A 12,327-nucleotide genomic window follows, 5' to 3' on the forward strand; every position below is an offset into this window, starting at 1 on the left:
GATGGTGCACGCAATGATAACAGATACTTTATGGATAACCATTATGGGAAATTCAGCACATTTCATGCTCAGTAAATTAGTCATTAATATTGGTAACACAGGGATATTATCTGATTGGTGTGGTTTTCATGGCATCATGGCACTGAAAGCAAAGTTTAAACCCTTAGGTGGAAATTCCAAGAACATTATGATTTGAATTTTCATGAATACAATCAGGCAACTGGTCTCTTAAATGCTGAAAGACTGCAAATCTGGCTACTGAGATCAGTTAATAAACACCATTTGCTCAACTGCAGTAGGGAAGGATGGTTGATAGTGTAGGTGTGGTTAGTTGACTTATCAAATGCATTCTGAAGACTTGAAATATGCCATCCACTATGCTAGACAAAACACAGTGCCTTTATTTGAAGAGCTTACTGTTTAGTGAAGCATCTTGTAATTTAGAAATATATTCATTATATTTAGAACATATATACATAATGCATCAATGAAAGATGCTTTCTAGGCACAACTGGTTGCATTCAGCAGTTTTCTACAAAGCTTTCAAAGAGTCTGATTCTGGATACAATACTGATTGAAAGCGTTAAGATGTTCAATCTATGATGATAGCAAAACAATAATAAAAATCTAACTCTTGGTTCCTATTACACACACTTTTCAATATGCTAGACCTTTGGCTAATAATTACAAAAATGAACTGCATATATTAAGGTGGTGATGATTTACTTTGGTCTGGCCTTCCCAAGTTCTACCTGGATTTCAAATGTTAACAAATGTCTCTTTATACAAATTATGGGTAACTTGTGAATTCGCTGCCATGATGCTACCAGTAAAAGATAAGTAATTATTCTGTTGGTAACAGGCAGTGTTACTTTTATAAAATTGATTAAACATCTGCATAAAGTCATGGTGCTGTTCAGTACCAAAATAAACATGGATGTCACTCTGGTGTTTTCACTTCGATGAACTCATCATGTATTATATTAGGAAAGTTTGTTTCAAATGTGTTGTCTGCACATGTAGAAGGACAAAGAAGATTCCTTACACACCCATCATGCTTTCAATATATGACACCTGAGTTATAGAGCCCAGAAAATTTTAACTTTTTCTTCTTTAGATGCCTACTTTGTTTCCAGTTCACTTATAATCATTCTGAGAACAATAAACATTAAATATTTAAGGGTAATGACAACTTAAGCCTGAATATCTACTTGCATGAACATTGCATGGGAAAGTTTTTCTTTAGCTGCTCTGTGGTACCATTGTCTGTGACTGTACATCCCACTGAGAATACTGAGTCCCAAAGGGCAAAATTAAGGGTAGAGAACATCTGACCTCAATCATGGGCGTCAGGATAAGAAATGCATAACACATGGTCACAACTCAAAAACAGTGATCTCGAGGTTACTGCAGATGAGGATGGCAGCTGTTCAGTTGGACATCTGGATCTCTGTGGCTGCAGAACTGGATTGTTCTCACATGAGATCTGCCTATGAGAAGCTCAGCCCATCTTCAGTAACAGTTCTAAGAATCTGAATGAAATCTTCACATAGTGCCCAACAAACAATAAATTTTCACACATACACAAGATCCTTGCTTCTGAAGAGTGAATGTTGCCCAAAAGCAAAATATTAAAAGGAGGATCATTTTGGGGTTGCATGGCTATGCCCAAGCTGACCCTGCACCTCTAGTGTTCACACTCCAAAGAGATCAAGCATGATGTAAGGGTTTTGGCTGGCTTCCTGTATTATTTAATAGGATCTAAATACATGTAACTGTTAACTTACTTTTTAGAAGTTCAGTTTTGTTCCCTTTTCTGAGAAGAGAAATAAACAGCAAAATATGGATGGGTCTGAAAGGTTAGCATATGCAAGTCTAGTTCAGTATGAAAGTCTAGTTGTATCCATTTCAAATTGTGTACTATGTAACTATTACCACTGGTAAACAGGAATTAGGAAGTATATTCATATTTAAACACACTTGTCCTGCTAACCAACTTTGTCAGTGCACTAAACGAAGAAACTATAATTCTTAAAAATCACCAGATTAAGATTGGTAATGTGTACAGAAGACTTTTTTAGCCAATTAAACCAGACATAATAGGTTCATATTCATTAATGAATGATATAGAAATGGACAGACAATTGAATTAATGGAAATAATGTTTTCTTGGGTGGAAGGTCACTAGTCCTGAGTAACCTATAAATGTTAAGTATGTTGTTGGCACAGTCCCCATTTAACAGTCGAAAGATTTTTCAAAGCATATGTAAGCAGGTATAATAAAATGCACCTGTAAATTCATGTAGGTTGGTTTTATCAAAAAATTATCTATATAACCATTTGGTACAAATTTCAAACCAAAAAATAAGACATTTTAAACACATTTTGAGGGGTTATGCTATTTGCTTAATTTACCTGGTTTTGTTATTTATGAAAGACTTGTACATTTCAGTGTTTTTATTGCTGCAGTTGGCTAGTGGGGGAGTAGTCCTTAGCAAAGATTCTGAATGGGTCCTATCGCAGTGTAGTTGCTCAAAAAATAAGAACTGTTCCAGAAAAACAGACTTTCTTTGATGTATAACATAGTGTAATATTTAAATCAATTGTTCAGAAATTGAAAGAAGTTCTTGAAAAGATTTAGTTAAGATACTTTAGAATTGGAGAATTCTGTACAGATTTTGATTTAGTCCTTTTCTGAGTAAAGGGGAAGCTACTTAATTACAAACATAAAGTTTAAATTAGCAATTATACATTGGGGGTGCAAAAATGTAAGATAAAAGGCCACGGCAAATTATATATGTCCAATAATTATCAGTCTTTGAAGGACAAAGAGCTGGAATGATACAATAAATCCCCTCAGTGGTAGACAATGAGGAAAGGCTGGATGGATGAGACTGAATGTTCAACAGTCACTAAATCAAAATCTTTCTTAAGGAGACAATGTCAGAGTCTGGAAATGCTACTCTGAAACATAATGGATGACTGTGAGCCGCTGGTATAGACAGGGAAAGATAAAATCACACCTGAAAAGATAACCCAGAATCAAATGTCCCAAAGGAGATCACTCCCAAGTTCCTGGGAGGGAAGAAAATTGGATTAAAATTCAGCTCCAAAGAAGTTTATACCCTTTCGATAATCAAAGACTAGTTTGCTCTTCAAACCAGAGAGAAGAGGTACACCTGTATGTCCTGAGTTACATGGATGCCTCGATGAGGATCTTGGTGAATGACTAAAGACATCTGGTTAACAGAAGCCTGCTAGGAGAAGCAGGTGGGCAAATGGCCTCCAATAGTAAATCAAGCATCTTTGGAAGCTGCTTTAAGTCCCTCGTTCTGGGTGACTCTCAGGCCTAGAGTCATAGTTCAGAAAACTGGGAGAATATATATTATTAGAAACCAACTTTTAAAAAGGAACCCTTGCACATCACCTGGAAAAGAAATGATTTTTTTGGTTTTTGTTTTGGAATAGAGACTAAAACTCTAGAAAAGGCTACAGTCAAACGAACCTTGAAGGCATGTCTCTTGAATGTGAGCCTTTATGAGAATCACCTCGAGGACCTGTTAGAACAAGGACTGCTGGCCCCACCCCCAGGGTCTCTGAATCCCTAGGTCTGGGGACAGCCAGAGAATCTGTGATTCCACCAAGCTCCCAGGTGCTGTTGATGCTGCTGGTTTAGGGACCACACTGTAAAAGCCAGTGCTTTAAGGAATACTGGGAAAAAAAAAAAAAGGATATGTATTTTCCTCACAGAAAACTGATCTGTCCTCAATGGAATCTATCTCATCGGTGGGTTCACATGTAGTTAAAATTTAAAAATGAGCAATGACCACCACTGTTAATTTAGAACAGTCAAACTAACCTCACAAAAGGCTTCTCCAATGGAAAAAATGGGAAACTCTTTCCACGGTACACACTGGCTTTACGGCTGTGGTCTTAGTCAAAGCACATAGTGAACCTTGGCCAGCAGCATGAGGTCTCTCAAGCTTGCAGCTGTTGGGAGGAGGCTGCTCTGCCAGTGACTCTGGGCAGGAAGTTCCTCGTTAGAACTGATGCATCTATTTTATTCAGCTCAGAGGAGAGAAAACAGGCAAAAATCTCAAGATTTCTCCAAACTTCTTTTAACTGCCCGACCTCCCCAAAGCCACCATGTTAGATGGCTTTGCTGCCATGGCTGCTTGACTTCTGGTAACTGACAGCTCGAGGTTCTGTATGATGGCTAAGCCATAAATCACACCTACATCTTCACTCACGATGGGTTTAATGACAGCATAAATAAAATAACAATCCATAATGACACACAAGCACAGGGCACTCAGACTGAAAAATATCTGAAATAAGGCCACTTTGCATCCTGATCCAAACTTCCAGAAAGCTGTCCATAAAGAGCTTTAAGGATTAGTGTAATTTTCACCAGAAATAGGACTTTACAGTGCACATCAAGTTCAAAGGGCTTCTCACAATGCTGCTTTCCAGGACCCTGCATCAGATAAAGGATGGAGTGCCACCACAGTTCCTTCTTTCAAGCAAACAGTTTAAAATATGTGTTGTTGAAGGCAACACAGCTTCCTCTGTGTTCCTATCATTTTACAGAACTCCTGCCGTCTTTCACTCCCTTATCCAGCTACGTGCTCAGCAATAATGGACAAACAAAATCTAAACTAGCATTACCACTACCCTAGGGATAACTCTGAATGAGAGTTATGCAGTATGATCTGATAATAGCTGGCTTCAAGAGCTGAAAAAAAAATCTTGTAAAGGGGATATATTAGAAATTTAGATTTTAAAACCTATGTGCAACATGACACACATTTTGGGAATTGCTCTTTTGGCTTTAAGGAAAAAAAAAAAAGGTGATAGAAGTAGAAGTAGGAATACTGCTTTAAAAAACAGCCGTGCATCATCACACAAGGATGAAGAGAAACAATCTTGTTTCACTAAGTGAAGCCTCTCACACCTGGTTAACGGATCAGTCCACTTCATTAGAAAAAAAACTTCAGTGTTTCACATGTTAATCTCACTAACTCTTTACTGTGCCATTTTCCTGATGTCCTGAAGGGCGTGAACAGGATGAGGGGGCAGGCCTGCAGCCCACAGGCTGGCCCAAATCAAGGACACTTAAGCTCCTTCCAAGAATCCTTGAGGAAATGACTATGGATCCCAGGGCAAGAAATGAGACCCATTTGGAAGGAAAAAATACAACCAATTGAAATATACCGTTTCAAGAACAAAGAGAGATGCATTATCTTAAAGTACAAGTTTTCCACATTATCGGCCAAGTGTTTGGGCCTTTTAAAAGGCTTTTGAACCGCTGGTGGCTTCAAATGATTCAGAAATACAACCGACTAAATTGAAACATTCGTAAGAAAAAAACAAAAAGAAACTAATTTGATGGAAGACCTGATACTACAAAAGTTAAACGTATCCTTTGTCACCGGCAAAGCCCATTAAGAATTCCAGGAAGTAAAACCAGTATCTGGGTAATAAAGTCTAACCTTTTTTTTCTTCCTTGGTGCTCAGTCTAGTTTCACTTGCTCTTAGGGTACCACGTCCGGAGGCCTCGCATCCCGAGCTTCGGACCGGAGTTCCCAGTGCCAAACGGCTGCACCCAGGAACTCAGCTCAGCTGGCCGTGTGCGGCAGTGCTGCGCACCACACTGTGGTCCAAGATGGCTGTGGTGGCCGCGAGAAGAGAGGATGCACCAGGCCGCGTGCTCTCGCGAGAACTCTGCGCCTCCCCTCCCCACTGAGGAGACCCGGATGACGTAGCCCCGCCCACAGCCCGTGGGGTGAGGGTAAGGGATGTGCCCTAGAACCTCCACACCGGTCCATCCTCTGCTTGAAGAGTAAAGCATCCCTTTGATTCTGAAGCAAACTTTGGTCTCGTTCTGTTGGCTCGAACGACACTGAGCAGAAGGCCCCTTGCTGGGGATGGACTCTGGAGGGTCGGTAACACTTAATATTTTCTTTAAACCATTCTTTAAGTCAGAATTTAAAGGAGACTGTCAATTAGTGATTAATGAGCATATAATACTTATCCTCCTTTCCCTCAGAATAAGACACTTTATTACTTTTAAATTATAACATCTGAACTATTGGTAGTTAATATCCACTTACTTTGTTTCAAAAAAATATTGCTCCAAGCCAGTATTCTGATCTTTTATTTCTAGTCACGTATATAGCCAGGATGACACAGAGCTCCAATATTTAAGGATAAACGGTAACTTCTGTTTCTGTTTAAATAATGCCAGCCAAAATGCTTTACCAAAGAATAAAAAACGAGAGGGCGTCAAGTCACAGTAATCTCTGGAGAGACAACAGAAACAGTGTGGGCATGAACGTCCAGCATCTGCCAGTTAGAGAAAAACATTCACTTTAGGGAACGGCAAGTATGCAATGTCAACACCTTAAAACATAGCAAGTTACTGTTAGAATTACAGGTGATAAATGTTGTACTACAGTAGCACTTTTTTTTTCATATTCCCACCTATATGCTCAAAAACATAAGGCTTTTACATTTTGAAAGGTAGAGGTCATAAGATTATGTATTGTTTCAACTGTCCATCTGAAAGGGAACGAACATGCTGTTGTGCTTAGAAATCCAAAATACTCCTGCAAAGAGTAAGGCAGCAAGTTCACACCCACAACTGTCTCATGGCTTTGAACCACATCAGAGGCGAGCTGTGTTATGGAAGAAAAGATACCCAGCCACAAAGTACTCCTGGGCACTCAACCATGGGAGTAGTCAAGGACACATGACATTCAAATCCTTTTCTTAAATGGCTGGCACTGAAAGACACGCAGGTGCCACAAATCCAGGACGAGTCAGCTCCTTTGTTGTAGATTGTAGTGGTATCAGACTCCATGGTCAACAGTAGAGGCTGACTTGGTAGAACACTGAGTGACTTGGGTTTGGTTTGGATTTGGGTAGGCACAGGGGTGGACAGAGCAAGAGAGGCTAAGATGGGACTGAAGAGGTTAGAATTTGAAGGTCTGGCTGGTTTCACCAGAATAAAGTAGATTCGTGTACTTTGCTACTAATCAAAAGCAAGGGAGACTTCTCTGAAATTTGTCTGGGGACTCGCAATCAAAGCTCTTCTTCAAGATGTAAGCACTTCTCCTAACCTTAGCTTAGATGTGTCGTGTTTTGTATGGAAATGAAACTAAATGGAATCTTTCATGGTTTAAATTTTTTTTTTCTCAAATAGGGATAAGCTGATATGTTTTTACTGCTAAACATTTGAGAGCTTAAAAGTTGAAAGATAGAACTATTTTTATGTCATACTTTAAAGCATGAAATGCCTTTAGATACAAACTCTCTCAAATTTACTTTCCAGCTTAGTTTTGATCCAAGAAAACCAGATGCTTTTCTGAGGACAGCTTCCTCATTTGAAGGCCATGAAAATCACAAATTTCCTTTTTTGTTTTGTTTTAAATTGAGAGCAAATAGTAGGACAGTTTGAGACGGGGTTGTGTAAGAATCTTGGAAAAGGAATAAACTTACTCGATGCTCATTCACATTCTTGGCTACCATATGATGTGTAGCTGGGTTTATGGTATAAATCCTGAATAAAACAATTTGAGCCACTTACCCCTTCCTAAAAAATGATTTGCTAAGTAAATATATCACCTAATTATATGTACAAATTTGGTCCCACGTAAAACAATTATTTATAAGTTTCAGTACAGATTAGAGAAAATGTAATAATTACTGATCCTAAATATAAATTTTTTTATGATTAAAAGTTGCTTTTATTATAGACTACATTGGAGGAAGAAAATGTTCTTTTACACAATTAGCTTTCCATCTGCTCTGATGCCTCTCGAGGATGCCCTGAATAAAGCTGGGTTCCTGATGTTGGTTTTGCACGAGAGAACCTCCTGAGACATGCCTCTGGAATCTCCAACCCTGCGCTGGGAGCAAGAGAGAGGGAGACAGAGAGGCAGAGACAAGGAGACCCTCATTCACCCGCACAATGATTTATAAGTGACTCTGAAAAAAAATTCAATCTGAATCTCAAGTAAACAAACATGTTTTTGTAGCTCAGGAAAGAGAGCTCTCGCCTGCTTGATGACAAGCCTTCGATGCTCCCACGCCAGCTCTGTTTCATCACGAGGCCAGAATTCCTGTCCTGATCATGTCTGTCCCCCTGTTGATAGTGCTCCTGGTGTGCTTACCTTTCTCTTCTGACGTCTCACTCTCTGAGTCACTCATTTCTACGTCAGGGATATACCTGTCATTCTCACTGTCAGATTTCAACTTGCTTTTCGCCCTTTCCTTGGCTGGAACTCAGCCTCCACCCAAATAGGGGCAGTCTCAGTGCAGGTGGCAGGCCCCCTCCTGGGCCTCCTCTACGTGCTTTACATGCCACTGACCCAAGTCTCAAGAATGTACTACAGTTGAAAGGTGGAAAATGAAGAAAAACAGGCTTAACTGGTTTTCTTAGCTAAGTAGGTAAGCACTTTTAAATCCACATAACCTTTAAATCCCAATGCCTTATGTGCGCTGTTTTGTTAAGCTATAGATTTCTACCTCTCCATTAGTGAAAATCTGTAAACTATCACAATAAGAAGGAAAAACTGGTGATTCTGGGAAACTGGATGCATAAGATGTTACATAACCAACCTTCAAATCAGACATTAGTCAAGGCAATAATAATGACTTTAGCCAATGAAAAAACATCAAGCCAGATTTCTCCCAGCTGTGTTTCTCCCCTCTGTGGCCTTCAGTAACTTTAATGGAAGTTTAGTATGTTTAGGGAGAAAGATGGCCAGGAGAATCAAAATTATTAAACCAAAAAGGTCAATCTTCAAGTTACATCTTGGACCAGGACCACTGCAAGAATAAGGGTTATCCCTTCCAATGTCCTAGTGCTACAAGCAACACGGCTGACCAGCCACAGCTCAGATGGGGCTGGTATCACGCATTATCGTGCCAGAGGGGTGAGCAAAGGAGAAACGGTTGCTGGCTTTGAACTGAATCAAGCTATTAATGTTTCCTTAGCATTCCTTTTGATTTCCAATTCAAGCTTATGGCGACTGCAAGAGATAGGAAAAATCCTCAGAAGAGACAGGTCCTTGGATGTAATTCCACATAAACAGAGGCCCAAGGAATTTTGACAAAATTGTTGCTCACAAAAAAGTTGACTTTGCCTTTGAAGTTCTTGTGTGTTTCATATTTAAAGTCACACACCTTCATTCATCTAACAGTAGCATAGGGCCTTCAATAATATGATATAATTTTTTTTCAGCTTAAAAAAGGTCTTTTGTAAGATCCTTCTCCATTCTGTTATAAAATCATCAGCTAACATGTTTTCAGGGATTTGCCAAATACGTAATCTGAGTAACCTTCAACTTTCAGGCCTAACTGGCCTGATGTAATTTTTTTAAAATGTTGTGCTAATAATGGTTTAGATCAGTTCTTATCAAACAGAATGGACTGCGTGAAGTCCCTACTATCACATTAAAGGGAAAACTATTCAAACTTTATCTGTAGGATTTAAATACAAAACTTGTTAATTTTCTCCCTGATTTTCTTCCCAGTTAGTCATTTAGATCCAAGGAGATATAATATTACAGTATTGGTCACAACATCAATGAAAATGCTGACATAACTTCTCAGTCCCCCAGGTATCACGGCAGAGTGATACAAGGTACGTGGGACACCAGGGCTGCGAGGTGCTCCTTCAGCAAGGGCCACTCCCCCCAAAATCTCTAGTGCTCATTGGCACATTAACAGCTGGAAGTCCTGAGGTTAGACAAAGCCAAACCAAACCTGCTTCTTGTCCAATCTAGAATTTCTCCAGCTAGCCTGAACACATCACTCATCTTTCACTTAACTCCCAATGCCGAACAAACTTTGAAACATGCACACCTGTTTTTATGTCTGTTTTGCTTCTTAACACGACTGGTTGATAGCAGGAACTCAGTAAGGTATCTGGAATGAATAAATGACAAAATGCATGGCTGCACTACCAGAGGCTGTACAGATTGCATGTGGTAAATTTTTTTTGAAATAAAACATCTCTGTCTTCTGTAGTTACTATTGCATTCAAGTTCAAGGAGAATGCTATCTCTTCTGCACACTCAAATATGGTTAAGTTAGGGAAATGTATGTTGAGTGACACAGAAGCATCTTTATGAAATATGAGAAATCTAACAAGTAAGTAGATTTTAATAAACACAAAATGCAATGCACATTACAAAGGTATTGCTTTATTGTCCTTGTCTCTGTTCAGAACCTTTCTATCATGACCCAGTGGGATTTAGCATTTAATAGAAATCTTTCTCCACTGGTAGACCAGCATATAACGAGGATAAGTTCTTAAAAACACTTTGATGTTGAGAAACGGTGAGTTGTTGACAGCAGACAGTACCAAATTATATTAGAACTCTTGGCAGATAAATCTCATAGACACAGGAGTTTGGTGCTGTGATTTTGCTCAGAGTAAACCAAAGATGGTCCAGGATATGACTGGAGAGATCACGGTGGGGTATTTGGCCACAAAAGACAAATAAATAAATTGTGCTATGAATTCTTTACAGCTCTACAATTCAGATATCATTTGTAAATTCTTTACTGCTATAAAAAATGGACGATTGGAAATAATTTTAAGATATTGCATGTAGTAATAGACTGCTGAGATGATGGATGTAACAATCTTGAGCTTTTATAAAGTGGACTGTCTAATGTTATATCTGCATATCTCCATGACATGTTATAACACATGATAATTTATTAAGGAGAAAGCATAAAAAAAATCAATTGTATATAAACGCTCCCTGAATTTAAAAGTGCTGGCCACTTCTGCCTCAAGGGGAACTCATTTTCCTTCTTTTTCGCCAGTAATTTTTGAAAGACCTCAATTATAAATCCAAAGTGTGGTCAGAAAAATGTGACTGACCACACCTGAAAAAGGAAAATGCAAAGTGAAAAATAACATTCTTTCTCTGCTGGTGTAAGTTGCCAATAAGTTAGCTGCATGTCATTCATGAGTTGATATTATTTGGATTGGTTTAACTTATATCATCCACCAAAACCAACTGCACTGTTATTTCAGTCAGTGTTTGGCCACGCTGACGAGCAGAAGCTGCAGTGTGTCTGCTCGACAATCCGGGCCAAATCCGGCAGGAACAGTGACGCTGTTATCTCAATAACACGCATGTAAAGCAACTAATTACGTTTTGCTTCTTTTGCTTTCGTACTCTTCCTTTCTGGACTGTGGACTTGTTCCATCCATCCGTAAACTTGCGGCATCTTCCTTGACTGATGGTGAATCTGGAGCAACTGTTCTTTGGGTAAATGCTGGCAAGGTAGGAGAAAAGATAAAAATAAACCTAGATGAATATGATCCCTGGCAGACACAATTGTAAGGAATCATGGGATTTGATCTAGTTTTCTGTAAACTTTACACGGACTAACAGATCTTCAGTGCAGGAATAAAATAAAATAAATAAATAACATAGAAAATCTTAAGGGCTTCCTTTTTATGGAATCTTCTCTTTAGCACAATAGGAAACTGAGACTAGATCTGGAATCTAGGTTTATTGTTCTTCTACTGCCTGTTTCCAATCTTGTGATGCCTATATCTATGGGAAACCCTCCGACCTGACTTCTAACCTCTGAGGCCTGCCCATCCCTTTCTCTTCATCTTGGAAAATAATATACTCATCCACCCAGGTTCTCAAACCTTGGTTCCTTCCTTCCTTGGGCCTGCCTGCTCGACCCATCCAGTTTAAGAGTCAGTTCTGAGGACTCCCCAGTTCACCTGAGTCCATCTCCATTGTCATTGTTATCCCAGCCCAAGCCACCATTTTCTCTTTTCCTGTTTTCATCTTTCCCCCTTCTCCACCCCTCAGCCAGAATTTTATTTCTAAAAGGTAAATCAGGTCTCCTGCATTTACCCCCTCACCTCCCACCCTCCCCGTCCCATGGCTTCCCAAGGAACTTAGAATAAATCCAAACATCTGATGGTGGCTGATGGCTCCACTGGGACCTCCTCTCCTACCACTCGCTTTCTATCACTCTGTCTCCCTCTCTCACTCACTCTCTCCCTCACAGACTCTCTCCTCTCTCATTCACCCAGTCACTTTCTCCCTCCCTCCCTCCCTCCTCCAGGGTTCCCTGGATCCAGAAGGCCACACTCGGTCCTTCCCTGGAGGCTTTGCACATCCCGCTCCCTCTATCAGGACAACTCTTCCCACTGGGTTTTAGCTCAGCTGGTCCTTTTTGCCATTCATGTTTCAGCTCAGTTGCAACTTCATGACCACTCATACAAAGTAGCAACCCCAGTCCAGGCACCTCCTATCACTTCCCCTTTATAGCATCAGT

General features: G+C 39.7%; 1 protein-coding gene across 10 annotated transcripts in view; it reads right to left on the minus strand.

The window, feature by feature from the left end:
- Positions 1 to 6,254: 6,254 nt before the first annotated feature.
- CEP128 (centrosomal protein 128) overlaps positions 6,255 to 12,327 on the minus strand; it is a 359,486-nt gene continuing 353,413 nt past the window's right edge. For 6 of the 10 annotated variants that reach the window (XM_072963531.1, XM_072963530.1, XM_072963529.1 and 3 more), the window contains 4 exons: positions 11,178 to 11,301; positions 9,871 to 9,933; positions 7,789 to 7,910; positions 6,260 to 6,345 (listed from right to left, as the gene is read on the minus strand). In XM_072963531.1, coding sequence (XP_072819632.1) covers positions 7,793 to 7,910; positions 9,871 to 9,933; positions 11,178 to 11,301 — 305 coding nt within the window. In that variant the 3' untranslated portion in view covers positions 6,260 to 6,345; positions 7,789 to 7,792. Of the gene's footprint in view, positions 6,346 to 7,788; positions 7,911 to 9,870; positions 9,934 to 10,191; positions 11,302 to 12,327 lie in introns of those variants that run through there. The other 4 variants (XM_072963536.1, XM_072963534.1, XM_072963537.1 and 1 more) reach the window with 2 other exon arrangements.

Source organism: Vicugna pacos, chromosome 6 (genome assembly GCF_048564905.1).
Source record: "Vicugna pacos chromosome 6, VicPac4, whole genome shotgun sequence".
Lineage (NCBI taxonomy): Eukaryota > Metazoa > Chordata > Mammalia > Artiodactyla > Camelidae > Vicugna > Vicugna pacos.